Here is a 23,979-nt window from a genome sequence, read left to right on the forward strand (position 1 = left end):
ATCAAATGTCGCATAATACTCACTACAAACCTTGTGCATCTGAATACATGAACATTAGAATATTAAGTAATTTTCCTTTTAATTCGGACATCATTTAATTATCTCAATAATCCATTCATCATTTGTCTAACCCAGTTATAGTATACATGTATATACATAGTGTACCAGGGGGCCGAAATTAGCAGCTTGTCCTTAAATGACCTTGACTGTCAATACGACGTAAAACAAAACCAACCAAACATTATTAACATATTGTAACAGGGAAACGCTTTGATATACCACTTATCAATCAGATAATAGTATGTGTCAGTCTTTCGTTGGTCGTGTTATATCTTGTTCGAAAAGCATATATCTATAACGACTATTCATAATACAAAAGAGAGTATATCTGTCCTTCGACATAATTAAGTCCTACTCACGTCCCCTGTATACTGACGCAATCTGATAACAAGACCAGTATGTACTAACATCGTCCGCACAAAACAGAAGACTAAAAGGAAGGTAAATATCTATTGTTCTAATACTATTGTCGTTCAGCATGTGCATTTTTCTTGGTAAATTTAAATATTATGGCTGATGATTGGGACCTTGTGTAGTAATCATGCTATGGTACTTTATCTATAGCGACATTGTCGGTTTCAGCTGTTGCCATGGATCTTGTAACCATCGTGGATGAGCAGAATAACAAATACACCTATAAACGGTATAAAGGATATGCCTTCCACCAGGAAGTTGTCGGAAATGTAAGAGACCGACTGGAGGAAGTAGCCAATTTTAACGTCAGAGAGGACGATGTTGTCATTGGTATTTTCCCCAAGTCTGGTAAGAATAAAGTGGGCAGGTATTTGACCTATTTGCGTACAGATTTATTTTGTTATCTTCGTCAAATATGAACCAAAGTCATATTCATAACTTTTGTATGCTTGTATGATTTTATTTATATGCATTGTATTTACACAATTAAGGACGTTCCGAACAGTGATCGAATGCGCCATTCGTTCGGACCTCCTCGGGTCAATGCGTGCATTCGAAACTCTTTTGTGACTAAGATTATGAAGAATAGCGATCTATATATTATCCGTCTAACGATATCTTACCTTTTAACGTTAAAATCAGGATATTATAGTCGATAAACGAAGTATTTGTCGATATTGTACTTAGTTCGGTTTGCCGAAAGCTTGATACCGGGTGAAAATCAAAGTTTGTACGGTAGGTGTAGGACCTAGTTTCGACATAGGCCTACTAGAAAAAATATTATTGTCAGATCTTTGAATTTGGCAAGGCTAATATAACATGAAGCTACATGTATCTTTAGAGATGCAAATTACATAGCTCATACAAACGGACTGATATATGCCGATACGGTCTCGATCTTGTACTGAATAAAATGAGATTTCATAACAATCAAGTGATAAAAACCTTTTTCAGTTCAACTCCGTTAAACTGTGAATAGTTGGCACTTAATATACATGTGTTTCAAGGAGATGTATAATTAAATCAAGATATTCAAATTTTGCCGAGTAATACTCTAGTATAAAACTACAGATACAGAAATATTTTCATCTCTCCATCGCCCCACCCCTACTTTTCGTTCAATTTGTACATGTACAAGCTAGTATATTTCATGAATATTGCGTATGTAGATGTCAACATGTATCATGTTTAGCTAATATGATCCTCAATAAGCACTAACACGTTCGGGAAACAAGATTTTATTTACTGTATACATATACGATAAGACATAGGCCTAACTACTGTAATTAGATGATGCCTGTATTTCCCGTTTTGAGAAAATGCATGGAAGTATTCTCATTCAGTTGATCAAATACTATCTTACGAAAAAGCACATGTAAGCTAGTGTCAACATCAGTATTATATCTGTGATATTGAAACTAAACATGTACATGTAGGCATAGACTAATTATTTTCCTGTCTACAGTAATGAGCTGAACGTAAATCGAGGATTCAGAATAAGAGATTTTTTTCTTAGGCGTATACTTGCCGTATAGGTTATATTGAGGATCCAAAAATCTGTTTTAGTTTACTTAGGATAATAAATATATATCTACATGTATTAGATATGCAGATATCTCCTCAAAAAACATACAAAGACATACAGTTGTGTATGATGACATCGATTTTATCGACATTGTTGTGATCAAGTTGAAAGTATCAACTTCGATCGTTGTCATGTAGACGCTTTTCATCATTACAATTTTGGCGCCAAATTCAAATTTATGCTTGAATATGTGCCTCAAACGACTATTGAAGCTAAGATATCTTGACGATGGAAAGATAGATTTTGATAAAATATTTTTCAGCTTAAACAATATAAAATCATGGATTGTCTAAAGGGTAATTGAAGTAGAATCTTTACACGGAATTTTATATATTCATTTTTCAGATATTATATCCAGGCAAAATAATGGCTTGTTTGTGCCATTTCCTAGCTTTGTATAGCATCAAATCGGTGACATCGTGACATAAAATTAACAGGTATAACAATTTATATTATCAGACTATTACACTTTATAATATTCAATAAATGAGATGTTCTTTATATAAATATTACCGCTCGATTTCGGTCTAATAATATAATTGTGAAAATAAGTCATTTTTAGGGGGTAGCGGTATAGAAAGGCTAATTACTCAAAAATTCCGCGTTCATTTTTTTTTATATTCTTTCATCATAACCCAAACAACTGTTTTATTATGTGGACAAAAAATAAAGAAAATTAAACAACACAATTTTTTGAAATTAGGTATTTAAGTTAAAATTCAAATGCAAAAATTGGCCCTTTTTAGGCCTTATTTACACGCATTCGCGTGACAAATTCACAATTATTGAATTCTTAAGAGTGGAAAGGACATTGAGGTCATCGATAGCTATATTAACTTACATATTAAAGATAAAAAATGTTGTTGTTTGTAATATTTCAGAGTATAATATTTCTAAAACCGCACGGTCAAATTTCAAATAAAAGCTTAATAAAAAGTTTATCAACCAATCATTCAATGAGCAAATATTAAAGAAAATTAAACGAGAGGAAATGTTTAGGCCTAAATGTATCGAACCATCTTAATATCAATTCAAGCGAATGAATAAAACCAATTTCAAAGATTATTCACCGCCGACAAAGCATAAACAATACTTATGATTTGAACTATGATTGATGTTTACTCATGTAAATGTATCATTAACGAAAAAAATAACAAAAATAACGTGTTTAGCTTTTGGTGGATGCCCAATAATTGCTTCATTCCTCATAGGGCCTAGTGTCATAGACTTTTTCGCAATTTTTAAAAATGAGTAAAATGAGAAGCTCAAACTGTTCAGTGGTATCAATGTTGTACAACAGTAATTTTTGTACGAATTTTTGAAGACAAATACTAATTGTCTGCTTTTGTGTTTGACAGAGACAAAATACAATTCGTCAATGTTATAACATCTTTAAGATTTCTTTCTTCACTCCAGTGTTCATCCGCATCTTGTGAATATGTTCCTTCATCAACATCTCCTTGATATCTATATGTGCTACTCTAAATAATACACAAAAGCTATCGCCCTACCAGTGGTGTTGGAATACAACTGTCATATATGACCATTTGTGTAGTTCTATAATAGTTTGCAATGTGTCACAGCGATATCTGATATTGGCATATCAAATCATTGCACTAATCTGTCTAATATTCATTTAGAAATATGTACTAACATCAACTTAATATAACGCCAGAGAGAATTTGTGTTCCCCTTATTTCAGGTACACATTGGCTTTACAACACAGTATTGATGCTACGATCAGGATCATTGAAATACCATGGATCAGGACCGGGACTAGAATTGGATGATCTTAAGCTAATTGAGGATATGCCGTCACCAAGGACCTTTGTCTCTCATTTACGTTTCCGGTTCCTTCCCGAACAGATGAAGCTCGGAAAAGGAAAAATCGTCACACTCACACGTAATCCGAAGGATCTTGTGGTATCCATGTATCACATGATGCAAAAGATGGGAGACCTCGGTTACCAGGGAACTTTTGATGGCTTCTTAAAGAGATTTCTTTCGGAAGAATGTAAGATTTTCTGCCATTGAAATTAGATAAGCAATATCACAGTATTAATGATACAAATGACACAAATTGCTTTCACTTTAGTTGTTTCTTATAAATTAGAACTTAGTTTATATTGATCAACTCACCCTGCTAGTAGGGCGTTAGAATTGTACCTGCTGATCGTAAAAGGCGACTTAATTTAGGATCTTTTCTTTTCTCTTCTTCCTAAAAACTTTGTTCTTCCTTACGTCTCCCTTGGCACCATTTCACTTCTGGCTTTCTGTTGAGCTCTCGCCCCTGTGAGGTAGGCTTTGGGTTTTGTGCCCTGGCCAAGACACACCAAAGTCGATAAACGTTGTAATTTTTGTGCCGTCTTAGCGCTCAGCATACCGACGGCTGGTTCGCCCGTTTTCAGTATAATGTGACCGGGTGGAATGTGTTGCTTAATTGGTGTCTTCGGCAGCATGTTTCAGTGATATAGCACTATAGAATATAAAAAGGGCAATGGTTGCACTATACAAGAAGACACAACACGAATACACCTCTCAAAAAGTCTCTCAAAACATGCATCACGCACTTCATACACACAATCACGGGAGAGTCCGTCCTTACATGACCCTGGCTAGTATATGACGTAAATATAATAAGCCAAACATTGATCAACAATTTGATTTTTTGAATCCCCCTGTGAAACCCCTGTGTAGTAAATCTAAGTCCTTTTCATAATAAATGTTGTTCTGATGCCAGAATTTTTGACGTTAGATCCTATGTAATTCCTGGCGCTAGTCTGTATTTAATTTTTTAGTTTAGATCATATTAGTTTTTGACGCCTTCATTTCTGAAGCGAGGTCATGTTTTATTGTGACGCCATATCCCATTTCATTTTTGACTTTATATCAAATTTAATTTCTGACGGCATAACATATTCAATTACTTGTGCCAGAACCTATTTTATGTTGACGCCTGGTCCTATTTTATTCCTGACACCAGGTTCTTTTACATTTTAATGCAAGGTCTTTTTTTACATTTTAAGCCAGCATCCATTCTTATCTCCTTTTTTAATATAAAATATAAAATACTTCTACACGAAATATACATTTTGATAGGCTTCTGCGGGAATTGGTTTTCGTGGATAAAGGACATGGAGGAATGGAAAACTCCTAACTTTCTTTGTCTGTCCTACCACGACTTTAAAGAGGTGAGTTTATATAAATCAAGGAGATAAACATAAAAGATCACAAGTACGAGTCACACTTTGTCGTAAACTTAAAAGGTAGATTTATGACATGTGATTTGATCTCCATAGAAAAAGCCTAAAACTGCCATTAGATTGGTTGAGGGCAGAAATGCAAAGCGAATTCACTTCAGGAGCTACGCACAAAACCAACAGTAAATTATAAATCGCTGGCTGAGTGATTAAGATGTACCAACATATAACCACTAGCTCCCTACCTCTTAGTAACAAGTTTGAATCTAGTGTGGGAGAGGCAGGTGTATGTGTACTGACCGCTAATCGATGATATTTCTTCAGGTGCTTCAGGTTGTTAATAGGACGTTTAACTTATCAAAAACAAAACGTGTGTATTCAAACGATTATTGCTTGATGTTACAGAACACATTTGTTAATGTGGTCAAATTAGCCAGGTTCTTGGAGCTTGATCACGACGAGGAGTTTCTGCGATCGGTCTCGGAAAGTATTCAGTTCGAGAAATTAAAAGAAAGTCATGAGAAAACAACCCCTCCTAGTGATCGATGGAAGCATGTATCTGAGGATGGCCGACTTCCTATTTATAGGAAAGGTGGGTATATTTTAATGATGGATCGTAATGCATACTTAAAATACTCATAAAGATCATGAATTAAATTATTATATTTTATTTACATTTTGCGGCTCAGTTAGTGATGTTCATGTGGATTTTTGTTATAGATTTTTTTTTAAATTATCAATACGATTTAATTAGCATCAATATCCATGATGAAATTAAAACATTTATAATGTTTTCTTATTCACAGGAAAAGTTGGAGACTGGAAAAACATGTTCACTGTTGCCCAAAGCGAACACTTTGATAGAATATTCAGAGAAAAGGTAGAACAACTTGGTCTGAAAATTGATACTAAATTTGAATAAAAGGCACTTAATTGATGCTCCTAACTAACTGTACTGTAATGCAGACATTATTTAATATCCAGTGCTTGAATGATATAATGGAAAAGTCCATTCGACAAGACTAGCCAGTTGCTATATGTATTTGCGGATGTGTATACATATCATCTCTAAAGCTTTTTCTATACCTGTAAGTATTTCTTCATGAGTTACTTCGTACAGATTCCTGGTACGAACACTATTTTCTCTGTGTTACGAATCTCTATGAAACATGGAAACTTAAACTTGTGATATTGTTATATCAAAATCAATATTTGCCAAAGGTTGTTTTTTTAAATACAAATTACATTGGTAAAATATCGATAGGATATTTGTCTATTTATGTATTCACACTAGTTCTCGTCCAAGTATACACGTAATGTTGTACCTGCAAACAAAACTTTCGTTTTCCATTTAATTCCTTTTTTATTTATTAGTTTATTTCAGAGTACAAGAACACATAAATTTTTGATGGGTTCTTTGCCAAAATGGTGATATAAGTCATTGCATAAATTTCCTATACTTTCCTCAAATAACGTATCAAATGTTTGAAAAGACAGTCCTGCTTACATTAATATTGAATATAACTACATTGTATTATTTAAATCTAATTAGGACAGGTAAATCATTTCTATATTGTTAAACTCCTGTGGTATGCGGTACAACCTTGAACAGGTCGTTTTAACACGGTCGTGTACACTTCTGTCACGACAACACCCTGATAGCAAACATTATATGCACCTCACTATCTGTTGGGATATTGTCCACAGAAGCACAAACGAATCAAGGTAATATTTTATATCTTATTTTATGATATTGTTTATTCTTTATCATGGTTTGTTATAACAGCAACGATGCTATTTAAAGTGATTAAACAATTTATTTACAATTGTTCATCGCATATCAATATAAAACTATTAATAATTTTATTGCTCTTTGTTCCAAACCATAAACATAACAAAACGGTCGACCATTCACACCTACCAAACCTGCATTGAAAATTGAATAGCACTGTAAATACCAAGCATGACATATAGAGTTTCTGAACTGTTCTTAGATATGTTTTCCATTTTATAAGAGGGGACCTCCGTGTACAATATGGATTGGTATAAAAATCCTGGAAGTAAATACAAGTATACGCTCAATTAAAGTTATATGTGCCGTAACTGGGCGAAAATTTTGACATGTTTTTTTTCTTCATTAATCTATTGAAAAACCACATACTTGATGAATTAAACCGTGAAAATCATTCAAATGGCTTCAGATCCCTTATAAACTTTAGTTACAACACAGACATTATGTACTGTAAAATTGTTGTTTTTATGCCTTTAGTATGTTTAGATGGACACTTCCTGCAGAAATCACTTTACAATTACGAACCAATAACACTCTTAAAATGTGAAATGAAATTGTAAATTACAATTTGTCTTCATCCTCTGACCGTAACTACTCATTTCCCTTGACTATAAGTATGCATATATAGATTTTTGTCAGCACTGCTATGCTATGATTCGTACGATATTAAATAAAATTGTCTTATGTGTAATGTTATTCTCTGTCTTTGTTATGATATAGCTTTTAACATTACATCTTTTTTCATTAACATCATCTTCCAGCTGTGCGAGAGCCCTCCTGTGCGAGGACATTATTGTTCGGGGAGTTGACCCCAGTTCACCCCAACCCTGGCAGCTCTTACCAAATTACCGATGTGTATATACATTTGTTGCAATGTCACAAATGTATATACACATCATGTACAGCTAGGGGAATAAACTATTTGTCTGCAAGGTTCAGGTGTAATTGTATGAAGAGAAATGATACTCTGATCACATGTATTTCGGCTCATTAGTACATGCGGGTCGCAAATTCACTAAGGTATTTTACTTGAACAGGATAATTTACTTTGAAAAAAACAATGTTTGTTATATTCATTTCACTATCTGTGTTAATGTATACATTTCTTATACATATATTTAATATGTTTCCCTTGGGTTTTTTCATAAAATGTTTCTTCTTTAATATAATTATTGATTTTGTTCATTATATATAACTCTCTTCAATTTGGGAGCAACTAAATTAATGAACAAATGTATTAGACAATTTTGGATTTAAATCTGTACCTGCAGACATTGTTTGCAACCAAACGTTTGTTTTATTATTTTTCTCCGTGACGTTTTGTTGGAAAATGAATCATCAACTTATAGACTAATAACATTAAAAACACATTTTGTTTTTTTTTTTTAATTTTGACAACATTTGGTACAGTACCATTTTGGATACAAGTAGGCATTTTATGCAAGAGTCGTCTTCATGTGTCAGACCATGTCTAAACTATTGATATCTGGTACGCCTATATATCTCGTCTAGGTGTATTTGAGCATAGCTAAGTTGATAAAAAAAATATGTATGCGTCAGGCCTAACCTTGGGTATTACTGTTGACTCAAAGATTGTTGTACTTTTAAAGGGAGCACTTGTTTGACCGAATTCGACTTAACAAAACCAAACGTAAAAGTTCACACAGTGTAAACAATGTCAAAATGTATTTTCACGCCGGCAAGAGGTCAGCGCGTGACCAAACATTATCAATGGCAAATGAAGTGATCGAAGTTGTCTAGTTTCATGGAGGCGTAGCGAAGTGAAAATATAAAGATTGCATCGTAATCACTACAAATCTTGTGGATCTGAATACATAAACCTTTCCAATCTCCAAGGCCAATCTCATATAATTCTCTCAATAACCCATCCAATCCATTATTTGTCTACCCCAGTTAAACTATACGTGTATATACATATTGTACCAGTGGGCCGAGGATGGCATGTGGTCGACATATTATCACAAGTCCTCCATCTGGGGCAGTTGCCAGGTTCTGGCCGCTGGTCGGAAGTTTTTATCCGGGTTTTCTCCACCACCCAATCTGGCACGTCCTTAAAAATAATCTGATTGTCCGGGTTTTCTCCACCACCCAATCTGGCACGTCCTTAAAAATAACCTGACTGTCAATAGAATCTTAAACGCTTTGAAATATCACTTATCAATCAGTATAGCTATCAGTATTTTGTTGATCGTGCTATATCTGTTTCTTACTTCATATATCAATGGTTTGTGACACAACTTGCTATTTTTAACATTTTCTGGTCGGTTGACCCTATAAAGGTTGGCTGACACAGGTTTCCCGTTACTCCACAAAGCCATTTATCTACAGTTAGACAAAATGGGGCAATTGCAGCAGCCTAATTTTATTTAATGAGCTAGAATGCCAGCGGGTCATATGGCTCACACTGGCTACTCTGTGAACACAAAGTGTCTGACATTTGACGTAAAATGCCCCAAATGTATCTAAGCCCTGCTCACATATCCAGTATAATGACACAGCCTTATACATGTAACAAGGTCAGTATTCACTGACATCGTCGGCAGAAACAGAAGAAGACTCGACTCAGAGGAAAGTAAATACCTCAATAATGATGTTCAGCATGTGCATTTTTGTAGAAAAACTTTATAATGGATAAGAATTAGGACCTAATGTAGTAATCATGAAACAATAATTTAGCTATAGAGAGCAACCAACTAAATGATTTTACATAGACCACAGTGTTAAACTTTGTTAAAGTTTTGTACTGTATTATTAAAACAAAGAAATATTAGTTAGGTATTGTGTTCTATAATTAAAGTCTAGGTTCTCATATAACACTAGATAGAAAAAAAAGTTTGGGTCCTTCTGCTCAAACTCCAACCAGGGTAGCTTTATTGAAATCAGGCGCATTTTGCACTAAAATATCCGGATATTCTAATGTTTTTACCTATTCATTATCAAAATTGATATTTTGAACCTAAATCTAAATACGAATTTCCAAATTGATATTATGGTTATCTAGGAATAATTACCTGTCAGAAAACATTTTTACTTTTGAAATCCATAATTAGCCAGCTAATCAGCGGCCGGATTAAAATTCTATCCTGGGCTCAATCTTGTATACACAGGGGCCATTTCGAAGGTCTTTTTTATTTAGTTGGTTGATCCCTATAGTGACATTGTGGGGAAGCCTTGTGTGATCAAATGGAACCATATAGTTCAAATGTCAGGCCCGGTTCAGGTAGAAAATGTGCAAACGTAACAAACGTTATACTGAACTGATTGTTCTGCAGTTTGGTGCACTGTACCCGTGATAACATCTTAATATTAATGGAAAACCATTTGTTTTAAAAAAGGGTGATTTTATACCAACCAACTTTAATACTGTGTATCAAGGACTTCCTTACTTACGTGGATATACCATCCTCCAAGTTACACGGTTGCACTACGATTCTAACCACAATATCGAAATTCGACAAAAAACTACTTTTTCGTTCTATGAAATATTAAGAATTCGATTGCGGGTAAGGTGCAACAAACCGTCAAACAAACGGTGGAGTTTTACTTTACGCCACATTTTTTTTCATTCCTCACATAGAATACGTTGCATATTTCGCGCCCTTGTCAGTTTCAGCTGTTGCCATGGATCTTGTAACCATTGTGGATGAGCAGAATAACAAATACACCTATAAACGGTATAAAGGATATCCCTTTCTCCAAGAAGTTGTTGGAAATGTTCGAGACCGACTGGAGGAAGTCGCCAATTTCAACGTCAGAGAGGACGATGTTCTCATTGGTATTTTCCCAAAGTCTGGTAAGTATGAAGTGATCAGGTATTTGACCCTGATGCTTATAGTGGGGGAGGAGAAATAGGGTATGATGTATAGTTTCATTTTATGCTTGTTGCCATTGACAACTAATGTCCCATGGGGGTCATATGGCGGCCATCTTGGATTTCAGGTATCGAAAATGGCCAATATGATATATTCGCATATATGTGCATAGATAGAGAACCAGACAACATTCAGAGGCAAATAAACACATTTTGTGATATGATTGAAACATGCTGAATACGATTAAATCATAATACTGACGTTACGTCTTCTCACTTTTGTGAAATGACGGAAAGATAATGAAATTTTCACCCTTTTCCCCCTAAAAATCGATAAATATCCTAATTTTTATCACAAGTGAAAAGATGATGGACAAATCACCTTGTAACAGTCATTTCGAACTGAACCAACCCTTGTGTAAACATATGTGTACTATAAAAAGATGTATCGCATCAATGAGGTCGGAAAAAGAGAGGGAACCCCCCCCCCCCCTCCATAAAAAATTAGCAAAAATGGCCAAAATGACACATTCGTATACACGCGCATAGATAGAGAACCAGACAACACACAGAGGCAAATAAACACATTTTTAAATATGATTGTTGAATCATGCTGAATACGATTAAATCATAATAATGGCGTTGCGTCTTCTCAATTTTGTGAAATGACTGGAAAACAATGAAATTTTCAGCTTTTTTCCCTAAAAAATCGATAAATGTCATAATTTACATCACAAGTAAAATAATTGATGGACAAAACAGCTTGTAACAGTCATTTCGAATTGCACTAACCCTTGTGTAAACACATGTGTACTATAAAAATATGTATTGCATGAGTGAGGTGCGAAAAATAGAGCCCCCCCGCCTCCCCCACACACACACCGAAAAGAAAATGCAGAAGAAAAAAAATCATAAAAAAAAATCCAATAAATTAAAACTCCAAATATTCTGTCAACACACATTGTAACAGTCATTCTGAATTGAACAGACTCTTTTCTAAACATATGTGCATTGTAAAAGGATATATTTATGGTTTTTAGCAGAATAAGCGAGATGACCACCAACCCCAATAATTAAAAAAAAATCCCTGATCCAGTAAACATCCAAAGGCTAGTTCACATGTTTTATGCATAAGGCAGTTCCCAATAACCGTAATAATTTATTTCTTTTTAGTGAAAATAACTGGGTTCGAATTATTCTCATTCATTTTTTATATACCTCCCCATGAAAAAGGTGTACCATTGTGATGCCTGCTCGCATAAGTTAAAAACTACAAATACATATAATATCTGCTGAGGAGGAACATTCACAGACTTGGCCGCCACAACGGGATCCTAGGAAAACAGTCAATTAGAATGAGAGGACAGGGGTCGTAGGTAAAAGTCATTGAAAGTAGTCTGACCACGCCAAAAGGCAGCAGACATGATGTCCTGGAACCAGGACCCATTATGGAGAGCCAAAGAAGCCGCAAGGGCTCTAACCTCATGGGCCATCTCCTTGAATTTCGCCCCAGATTGATAATTAGACTGCTCATAAGCAATCCTGATCACCTGACATATCCATCTGGAGATGGAACTCGCAACCAACTTCAGCCCTCCTTTTTACAGGGGTAGAGGGTTGTCGCGTTTCATTTTAATTCCATATGTATTATTATGTTGATATGCATTTTATTACTGAAAACCTACATATATTCAAATGATTGAATTAAAACAGTCTTAAAGATTTGACCTTCCCTTCATTGTTTATCAGATCGTGAATGTGTTCCTTCACAAACATCGCCCTACTTTAATGTTGGAATACAACGTTAACGGTCATGAATACATTTGTGTTCCCCTTATTTCAGGTACACATTGGCTTTTAAACACAATCTTGATGCTACGATCAGGATCATTGAAATACCACGGAACAGGGCTAGGAATAGAATTCGATGATTTAAAAAAGATTGAGGACATGCCGTCACCAAGAACTCTCGTCTCCCATTTGCGTTATCGGTTTCTTCCAGAACAGATGAAGCTCGGAAAAGGGAAAATCGTCACACTCACACGTAATCCGAAGGATCTTGTGGTATCTATGCATCACATGATGCAAAAGATGGGAGACCTCGGTTACCAGGGAAATTTTGAAGGCTTCTTGAAGAGATTTATTTCGGAGGAATGTAAGATTTTATGCAATTACGATATTAGATAGTTTGTCTGCGATCCTGGGAGAATTATAGAACCATGAATCCCCAAAGAAGGCAGTTTATGCTTACATTTCTGTTTTCTGTTAATCTTTTAATCATGACCCTGGCTGTTGATAGGACGTTAAAATAATCAAACAAACAAGCAATGTTTGATATAACCTATCATGTGGACTCACTGTTATAGTTATTACCAAAATCAAATCATTACAAAACTTATATTAAGGTCTAAGCGTCACTCTGAAGCAATGGAATGGTTAAAAAATGTAAACTATTTCATCTCAATAACCGCAAAATTAAGATTTCAAATTTAGGCGCCTTTCACAATCATGCAGTTGGGCAGCAGGCAAAATTCTAACATTCCGACTCAGTGAAGGGTTGCTTGGAATTAAGCTCATAAAACAAGTCTAAATAATTTAAAATCCTGCTTTTTACATGGGAAAACAGCGTACAAGTAACCTAGACAATATGATCCTAGAATGTAGTCATCTTATGTACTTCATGTCAAGATCCTTATGGAGTACTAAACGTCAATTTTATGCCATCAAATCTTTGAAAAATCCTAATGTTTAGCAAAACTATTAAAGTTTTTAATGTTAGAATAGAATAAATGCTTAACTAGGTATCTGTGACCTACTTATTGAATTTTTCATCAGTTTTCTTAACTGAACTACACAAACCCATTATTTACAGGCAAAACCTGCAAAAAATGTTATCTATATTCTATAATTTAATTAATAAGGACTAAATAATGAAAATGTGAATTTTCACCTTTTGACCTTTGACCTCTGAATTTAATTTGAGCGCAGAAAAAATCGGATATTCCGAATAGCATACAATATGCAGCTGACCCTAATGTATCTTTACACAAAATAATTTGCTTATCACTGAGTGGTCGTGGTGCTCCTTTAGGGCCTCGTCTTTCACAGTAAAAATAATTAAAGTCAATAGAAATAAACGTAAAATCATCAGTACACTTCCATTATTTTAATCATTATGTCCTATCATTAGGATATTCAACATTTTAAACTTATAACTAGAATTGTTGTTGCGAATAAAAGAACAATAGGTTTGTGTGTTGGATTGATTATTTCAATGTCCTAATAACAGCCAGGGTCATGTCAGGACGGCCTCCTATGTATGCAATATGTAGCGTGTGTGAAGTGGGAGATGCGTGTTTTGGGAGACTGTGGTATGTTCGTGTTGTATCTTCTTGTATAGTGGAACTGTTGCTCTTTTCATAGTGCTATATCACTGAAGCATGCCGCCGAAGACAACAAGCAACACACCCCACCCGGTCACATTATACTGACAACGGGAGAGCCAGTCGTCCCACTCCTTGTTTGCTGAGCGTGATGCAGAAACTACCACTTTTATAGACTTTGGTGTGTTTCGGCCAGGGGACAGAACCCAGAGCCTTCCTCACAGGGGCGAACGCTCAACTCAATGCCTAAAATTAGGCGGTGCCAAGGCATTAGGAAACATAAAGTCAGTTAGGAAGAAGAGAAAAGTTAAGATCCTAAATTAAGTCGCCTTTTACGATCATGCAATAGGGGCAGCAGGTACAATTCTAAAGCCCTACCTGATACAATAGGGGGTTTTATTCCGGAACTATGCGAGTACGCACAAAAAAGCGTACTGCGTCATTATGTCACGAAACATTTTTTCCACATAACACTACACCAACGGGAGATATAATTATGATATCGCACCTTCCCTTTTTGCTAGGTAAGTATATATAGTATCAGTCCCGAGCAAATGGAAATATCTCATTTCCTTGCCATAGTATATTATGTTACACTTTAGGTCTTATTACTTTTGGCGACGGCTTCCATTCTTTTATTCTATACCTTGTTTTTAACTTAAGACCTTTATGCATTTTGATAGGCTTCCTTGGGAATGGATCATGGTTTTCGTGGATAAAAGACATGGAGGAATGGAAAACTCCTAACTTCCTTTGTCTGTCATACCACGACTTGAAACAGGTGACTTTATTCCTATAAATCACGGAGATAAACAGAAAAGCCTACAAGTACGAATATTCGTCAAGGCAGTTTGTCGCAAGCTTCACGTGTAGTCTTGCTTTGTGTCATGTGATTCAATCTCTAAAGACAATTTCTAGAGCTATCATCTGATTGGGTGGTGATATATTGACAATGCAAATCTGCTTCAAAAACTACATGACCAATATAAAACCAACGATAATTCGTATTCAAGATACGTTGTAAGTTTTCAATAACTAACCTAGACATTCAATACTCGATATTACAGAACACATTTGCTAATGTGGTCAAATTAGCAAAGTTCTTGGAGCTTGATCATGACGAGGAGTTCCTGCGGTCGGTCTCGGAAAATATTCAGTTTGACAAATTGAAAGAAAGTCACGAGAAAACGGCCCCTAATGATCGATGGAAGCACATGTCTGAGGAAGGTCGACTTCCTATCTACAGGAAAGGTGGGTAACTTTTAATGATGGATAGTCGGTGGAAAATGGCAAAATGAATGTATACTAATATTCTCATAGTCATTTGTTCATTAATGAAAATACTATGTGTTTACCTCCTAGTTGGGTATTTCCCTACCTTGAGAGTGGGACAGAGAAATATCTACCCGAAGAGATTCACAACTGTCTAACTCAAGGCTGATAATGTCGTGAATCTCCTCGGAGGGTAAATATTTCCTTGTCCTACTCACTAAATAGGAAATCATCTTTTTTCTTCCCCTATTAGTTCAAAAGGAAATCACAAATACGCAGTGTTAAAAATCAAGACAAATATTTATTAACCAGACTGTATTTTTTGAAATTGGAGATTTCTCTTTTTTGCTTTGTCAAGAACTTCGTAAAACTCCCTGCACTATGCCAAACAAGGCTTTACGTTATTTTAAAATACTTGGACTGTCCATGTTAATGTCGATGGGGTTTTTTGTGGGTTTTTTTTGTTTTTTGTTTTTACATAGACGTTTTTTAACTTTCGCTTCTTCATGCTAATATGTTCTAAGCGTGCAGGCTATGTTGCCCTAGGTAAGGCAGAGCAGTCTTATCCTCACCGGATGTTCAGATATTTCTATAGGACTGGTTAGAATGATTGGATATTTCTATACATTGAGAGTCGGTCTGGCAAAGCTCTATATTTACTACTGTCTAACCCGAGGCTTACCGAGGGTTATACTGTTGTGAATCTCCAACGACGATAGAGATTAAAATTATTAGAATTAATTTGAAATGCTAAAGGTCAAATAAATAATAACATGTATTGTATCAAAACCATTAAAGCAGTCATTTCACCGGATAAAGTGAAGGCAGCTTGACTTCCGACTACGGTTATCATTAGGTCGAATTTCAGCACGCTCCTAATGCACAAGCGCGAGGTCAAAGGCAATCTAGAATGTCCAATTGAATTGCACAGGAGGTTAATGTCTATTTGCATATGACGTTTTACTAGTACCTGTTTACAGTACCAAGCGAATATGTTCTAAACGTGCAGGCTGTCCTGCCCTGGGAAAGACAGAGAATTCCTACCCTCACTGGAAGTACAGATATCTTCGATTGATTGGGTATTATATCCCTGCCCTACCCTCTAGGAAAGAATTAACCCTTTTCTGTCCCTGTAATTTCCAAAAAATGTTAAATGCTTCAAATACAGGATTTCAAAAAATTGAACAGTATCAATTTGTTTAACTCGTTGCACTGTGCCAAACAACAATCTAAATCATTGTGAAACATTTAAAGTCAAGAACATATTATTAAACTCTTTCATATCGGGATGTGAAGGATAAGCCTCGGGTTTTACAACATTTTGTGATCCCGAGGGTAGAATACACCTATCTTTCATATCCAAATATGAAACAGTATTTTGCTGTCATACCTTGACGTTTTATTGCAGTTTTACAGCTATGATATCCGGCTATTTTGTAATAAGTTCGAAAAAAACGCAACTTGTCAATTCTCCATACATGAAAATTGCGTTATATTTTCAACGGAAATCCAGTTGTTCACATCTTTTATTTTAAAACCAGCCAAGATTCTGGAAAAAAAACCGAGAAAATAGTAATTTTGTTGACGTCGTGACGTCACAAGTCTATATCGCATTGGTAGCCATGTAATACAGCCTCAGGCAATATGAGTTGCATTAGACCAGCCAGTATTATACCCATATGTATGTAACGTCTTATCATTACGTCAAATTTCAGCACGCTCCTAATGCACAAGCGCAAGGTCAAAGGCAATCTAGAAAATCCAATTGAATTGCACAGGAGGTTAATGTTTATTTGCATATGACGTTTTACTAGTACCTGTTTACAGTACCAAGCGAATATGTTCTAAACGTGTAGGCTGTCCTGCCCTGGGAAAGACAGAGAATTCTTACCCTCACTGGAAGTACAGATATCTCTGGTTGATGGGGTAGTATATCCCTGTCCTACCCTCTAGGAAAGAATTAACCCTTTTCTGTCCCTGTAATTTCCAAAAAATGTTAAATACTACAAATACAGGATTTCAAAAAATTGAACAGTATCAATTTGTTTAACTCGTTGCACTGTGCCAAACAACAATCTAAATCATTGTGAAACATTTAAAGTCAAGAACATATTATTAAACTCTTTCATATCGGGATGTGAAGGATAAGCCTCGGGTTTTACAACATTTTGTGATCCCGAGGGTAGAATATCCCTATCCTTCATATCCAAATATGAAACAGTATTTTGCTGTCATACCTTGACGTTTTATTGCAATTTTACAGCTATGATATCCGGCCATTTTGTAATAAGTTCGAAAAAAGCGCAACTAGTCAATTCTCCATACATGAAAATTGCGTTATATTTTCAACGGAAATCCAGTTGTTCACATCTTTTATTGTAAAACCAGCCCAGATTCTGAAAAAAAATTCCCAGAAAATAGTAATTTTGTTGACGTCGTGACGTCACAAGTCTATATCGCATTGGTAGCCATGTAATACAGCCTCAGGCAATATGAGTTGCATTAGACCAGCCAGTATTATACCCATATGTATGTAACGTCTTATCATTAGGTCAAATTTCAGCACGCACCCAATGCACAAGCGCAAGGTCAAAGGCAATCTAGAATATCCAATTGAATTGCACAGGAGGTTAATGTTTATTTGCATATGACGTTTTACTAGTACCTGTTTACAGTACCAAGCGAATATGTTCTAAACGTGCAGGCTGTCCTGCACTGGGAAAGACAGAGAATTCTTACCCTCACTGGAAGTACAGATATCTCTGGTTGATGGGGTAGTATATCCCTGTCCTACCCTCTAGGAAAGAATTAACCCATTTCTGTCCCTGTAATATCCAAAAAATGTTAAATGCTACAAATACAGGATTTCAAAAAATTGAACAGTATCAATTTGTTTAACTCGTTGCACTGTGCCAAACAACAATCTAAATCATTGTGAAACATTTAAAGTCAAGAACATATTATTAAACTCTTTCATATCGGGATGTGAAGGATAAGCCTCGGGTTTTACAACATTTTGTGATCCCGAGGGTAGAATACACCTATCTTTCATATCCAAATATGAAACAGTATTTTGCTGTCATACCTTGACGTTTTATTGCAATTTTACAGCTATGATATCTGGCTATTTTGTAATAAGTTCGAAAAAAGCGTACCTAGTCAATTCGCCATACATGAAAATTGCGTAATATTTTCAACGGAAATCCAGTTGTTCACATCTTTTATTGTAAAACCAGCCCAGATTCTGGAAAAAAAATTCGAGAAAATAGTAATTTTGTTGACGTCGTGACGTCACAAGTCTCTATTGCATTGATAGCCATGTAATACAGCCTCAGGCAATATGAGTTGCATTAGACCAGCCAGTATTATACCCATATGTATGTTACGTATTATCATTTGGTCAAATTTCAGCACGCACCCAATGCACAAGCGCAAGGTCAAAGGCAATCTAGAATATCCAATTGAATTGCACAGGAGGTTAATGTTTATTTGCATATGACGTTTTACTAGTGCCTGTTTACAGTACCAAGCGAATATGTTCTAAACGTGCAGGCTGTCCTGCCCTGGGAAAGACAGAGAATTCTTACCCTCACTGGAAGTACAGATATCTCTGGTTGATGGGGTAGTATATCCCTGTCCTACCCTCTAGGAAAGAATTAACCCTTTTCTGTCACTGTAATTTCCAAAAAAATGTTAAATACTACAAATACAGGATTTCAAAAAATTGAACAGTATCAATTTGTTTAACTCGTTGCACTGTGCCAAACAACAATCTAAATCATTGTGAAACATTTAAAGTCAAGAACATATTATTAAACTCTTTCATATCGGGATGTGAAGGATAAGCCTCGGGTTTTACAACATTTTGTGATCCCGAGGGTAGAATATCCCTATCCTTCATATCCAAATATGAAACAGTATTTTGCTGTCATACCTTGACGTTTTATTGCAATTTTACAGCTATGATATCCGGCCATTTTGTAATAAGTTCGAAAAAAGCGCAACTAGTCAATTCTCCATACATGAAAATTGCGTTATATTTTCAACGGAAATCCAGTTGTTAACATCTTTTATTTTAAAACCAGCCAAGATTCTGGAAAAAAAAACCGAGAAAATAGTAATTTTGTTGACGTCGTGACGTCACAAGTCTATATCGCATTGGTAGCCATGTAATACAGCCTCAGGTAACGTGAGTTGCATTAGACCAGCCAGTATTATACCTAATGTATGTAACGTCTTATCATTAGGTCAAATTTCAGCACGCGCCTAACGCACAAGCGCAAGGTCAAAGGCAATCTAGAATGTCCAATTGAATTGCACAGGAGGTTAATGTTTATTTGCATATGACGTTTTACTAGTACCTGTTTACAGTACCAAGCGAATATGTTCTAAACGTGTAGGCTGTCCTGCCCTGGGAAAGACAGAGAATTCTTACCCTCACTGGAAGTACAGATATCTCTGGTTGATGGGGTAGTATATCCCTGTCCTACCCTCTAGGAAAGAATTAACCCTTTTCTGTCCCTGTAATTTCCAAAAAATGTTAAATACTACAAATACAGGATTTCAAAAAATTGAACAGTATCAATTTGTTTAACTCGTTGCACTGTGCCAAACAACAATCTAAATCATTGTGAAACATTTAAAGTCAAGAACATATTATTAAACTCTTTCATATCGGGATGTGAAGGATAAGCCTCGGGTTTTACAACATTTTGTGATCCCGAGGGTAGAATATCCCTATCCTTCATATCCAAATATGAAACAGTATTTTGCTGTCATACCTTGACGTTTTATTGCAATTTTACAGCTATGATATCCGGCCATTTTGTAATAAGTTCGAAAAAAGCGCAACTAGTCAATTCTTCATACATGAAAATTGCGTTATATTTTCAACGGAAATCCAGTTGTTCACATCTTTTATAAGTCTATATCGCATTGGTAGCCATGTAATACAGCCTCAGGCAACATGAGTTGCATTAGACCAGCCAGTATCAGGTCAACTGAATTACCATACATATGTATATGGAACAGACAAAATTCCTGTAAGAGTTATTCCCCTTGTAGTCATGCACGTGATTTATACGGATATTGATCAATTGAAAGTGTGATTTATGAATGGGATTCGTTTACTACGCATAGCAACGCGTAGTATTTTCTGGGGACACTGTCTTTAATTTCCACTGCGAACCAAAATTTTGATGATTTAATTTTTAAATGAAATCCATCGTGTGGATTAATAAAATATAAACATTTTCACCTCACGCCGATTTCGGGAAATTTGGCATTTTTTAACAATAATGATTTAAATTTACTGTTTTTTATTACAGCTAATGCAAACCAAATAATCAGTACGATATCAGACCTTGAATTTCACTATAAACAAACTCCATAAACAAATGTTGGAGTAATATACAAAATACACTACAAAATTTATTTGTCACAAATTATTTTGGATTTGCTCTCAGTTTACTTTTATGGTATTTTGTTTCATTTTTACGATACATTCACCGCATATCGTTCCAGCAATATGACGATTTGAATTCAGAGTTTGTAATAATCAGAAACAAATATTAGAGAGGCAGATGTACCTTTGTATGTGCTTAAGGGTTTTTAGATCCACTAATAAATTATACAGGAGAAAAACTTTGATCATACGTTACAAATGTTACACTAATTTTCAGTTTGTTTCAGTACGATTTTGAAAAGATTTTTTTTTAAATTATATTACTAATAAAACAAAATGCACTTCTGGTTATCATTATCTCTACATGTACATAACCTATATACTTACAAGATATGAAATTATTAAAAAAATGTTCATCAAATATACATTAAAATTTATCTATGACACTTTACGGATCCGGTCGACTGTTACATGTAGTTGTAGTAGCGTCTACTTCAGGGTTCTGTGTACATAGGTCATACAAGACTATTCGCAGAAAGGTTCAAATGAGCAGAATGTATTACTCTCTAAAATACCCTCTTCATAGATGAAGAGGTTTATGAAGATGTCTTGACTACCGGGAACATCCGTACGTCGTGTACGACTTGTGCATAAGGCGATATTAATCGAACAGATCGATCTAAGATACGCTCTAGATCTATATATTTATCTTTTGACGACATATTTGAAATCATGTAACACATAACCATATAAATTAAAGCAATTCTTCGTGTATTTAGAAGGTCACATGGTAAAATGTGGTTTTTATAGAAAGAGATTGAATAACTTTCTCGTGCGATATGAAATATGTGATATGAAACTTAAAAAATGCAAGAAAAGAATACTTAGAGAGAAATTTTAAATGATTTGAGAGATTTTGTTATGTATTATGTATATTACTAAATATTTGGGCATTTCGATATAATGCATATTAAGTACATGTAGTAGTCGACGAGATACGTAAAGTATAATAAATTAATGATTTTGTTTTCACTTTTAAAATTGAAAATTTAAACACGTATTGATTGTTTTGTTAGCTCTATTATAGATATATGTTGATTTAAAATCACTATTGCATTTCCCGAAATCGGCTTGCGGTAAAAATGTTTATGATTTATTAATACACACGATGGATTTCATTTAAAAATTATATCATCAAAATTGTGGTTCGCAGGGGAAATTAAAGACAGTGCCCCCTGAAAATACTACGCGTTGCTATGCGTAGTAAATGAATTCCATTCATAAATCATGCTTTCCATTGACCAATTTGCGTACAAATCACGTGCATGTCTACAAGGGGAATAACTTGCACAGGAATTTTTGTCTGTTCCATATATGGTAATTTAGTCGACCTGAGTATTAAACCCATATGTATGTAACGTCTTATCATTAGGTCAAATTTCAGCACGCTCCTAATGCACAAGCGCAAGGTCAAAGGCAATCTAGAATATCCAATTGAATTGCACAGGAGGTTAATGTTTATTTGCATATGACGTTTTACTAGAACCTCTTTAAAGTTCCAAGCGAATATGTTCTAAACGTGCAGGCTGTCCTGCCCTGGGAAAGACAGAGAATTCTTACCCTCACTGAAAGTACAGATATCTCTGGTTGATGGGGTAGTATATCCCCGTCCTACCCTCTAGGAAAGAATTAACCCTTTTCTGTCTCTGTAATTTCCAAAAAAAATGTTAAATGCTACAAATACAGGATTTCAAAAAATTGAACAGTATGAATTTGTTTAACTCGTTGCACTGTGCCAAATAACAATCTAAATCATTATGAAACATTTAATGTCAAGAACATATTATTAAACTCTTTCATATCGGGATGTGAAGTATAAGCCTCGGGTTTTACAACATTTTGTGATCCCGAGGGTAGAATATTCCTATCCTTCATATCCAATATGAACGTATTGCCAAATATGAAACAGTATATTTTGCTGTCATACCTTGACGTTTTAGAATCGTTGTTTTTTTAGGTGGAAAAAAAATTAATGCGGCGCCAAGACTATTTTAGCATACTGCACTATCATTGAGCTATACTTAGACGTTTTTTTTTTGGGATAATCACTATTCTATCATAGAAACTGCCAGGGTTGGGGCCCTGGGGTCAGCCTCCTTACAAACAAATGTCCCCACACACCAGGGCTCTCAATCATCACACACACATTCATTCCCACCTAAACACACAAACAACTCTCAACCCTTTTATTCTCAAGTACATAACTTACATATTCAACATTAACAAAACATTTATCCTGACTCTCACTCCATCTGTTTCACATTATCATTCTTTCATACATGTATGTTTACACAAACCAAAAAACATAAAGAGTATATAAACAAAAAATAGGAATAAGTATGAAAATAACTGAATGATAAATTCATAAAAATAAATAGGTTAATAAATAAATAAAATAAGTAAATTTATAAATGAAAAACAAATAAATAAATAAGTAGTTATAATAATAATAATAATAAAAAATAAAATAATAATAATAATAATAATAATTGCCATGGTTGATATAATTATATATAAATTAATTATAATTGGTTGATTGTAGATGGTTCAGACCCTCTCTGGTACAGATAATCTGCATATATATATATTATAACAACAAAAAAATATTACGTTTGCGCCGATTATGTGCACTGTATCTTGTATATATCACAAGTATAACATAATATAAATGACTGTTTATTACAGATGTATATCAGTTTTTAGACATAAATACAGATTCATATAATTCCACTAATATTGAAGAAGATTAAAAATATTCAGAAATCATCAAAACATAGTCATTTTATCATACATAACAGGCGCACAGTGTTATTCAATTATTAATTCACAACATAAGAGGAAAGCACTCTGACATGGATAATTCATAAACTAGCTATATATATAGGTACTTAAATTAAAGCAAATGGCCCCCATTTTTCCAGAAAAACTTGCTCAGTCTGTTGCTTTTTTGAAATGTACTTTTCTAATTTGATGACTT

General features: G+C 34.8%; 2 protein-coding genes across 6 annotated transcripts in view; both read left to right on the plus strand.

Annotated features, from left to right (window-relative positions):
- Positions 1–358: 358 nt before the first annotated feature.
- Positions 359–7,747, plus strand: LOC138328488 (sulfotransferase 4A1-like). The gene is made up of 6 exons (XM_069275321.1): positions 359–501; positions 643–822; positions 3,762–4,073; positions 5,159–5,250; positions 5,665–5,851; positions 6,066–7,747. The coding sequence occupies exons 2-6, from the start codon at positions 651–653 to the stop codon at positions 6,179–6,181; spliced, it is 879 nt and encodes a 292-aa protein (XP_069131422.1). The 5' UTR covers positions 359–501; positions 643–650; the 3' UTR covers positions 6,182–7,747.
- Positions 6,234–23,979, plus strand: part of LOC138328463 (sulfotransferase 4A1-like) — a 28,776-nt gene continuing 11,030 nt past the window's right edge. The window contains exons 1-5 of one of the 5 annotated variants that reach the window (XM_069275309.1): positions 6,234–6,347; positions 10,680–10,865; positions 12,727–13,038; positions 14,950–15,047; positions 15,334–15,517. In XM_069275309.1, the coding sequence (XP_069131410.1) occupies positions 10,694–10,865; positions 12,727–13,038; positions 14,950–15,047; positions 15,334–15,517 (766 nt within the window). In that variant the 5' untranslated portion in view covers positions 6,234–6,347; positions 10,680–10,693. Of the gene's footprint in view, positions 6,348–6,861; positions 6,985–9,359; positions 9,645–10,679; positions 10,866–12,726; positions 13,039–14,949; positions 15,048–15,333; positions 15,518–23,979 lie in introns of those variants that run through there. The other 4 variants (XM_069275297.1, XM_069275301.1, XM_069275280.1 and 1 more) reach the window with 4 other exon arrangements.

This window comes from Argopecten irradians, chromosome 1 (assembly GCF_041381155.1).
Source record: "Argopecten irradians isolate NY chromosome 1, Ai_NY, whole genome shotgun sequence".
Lineage (NCBI taxonomy): Eukaryota > Metazoa > Mollusca > Bivalvia > Pectinida > Pectinidae > Argopecten > Argopecten irradians.

Bases quoted from the DNA above. Each gene is read 5' to 3' on its own strand.
- LOC138328488 (XM_069275321.1), top strand. From the start codon at position 651: ATGGATCTTGTAACCATCGTGGATGAGCAGAATAACAAATACACCTAT. The intron at 5,251-5,664 runs GTGAGTTTATAT...TTGATGTTACAG, and splicing joins CCTACCACGACTTTAAAGAG to AACACATTTGTTAATGTGGT. The intron at 5,852-6,065 runs GTGGGTATATTT...TCTTATTCACAG, and splicing joins ACTTCCTATTTATAGGAAAG to GAAAAGTTGGAGACTGGAAA.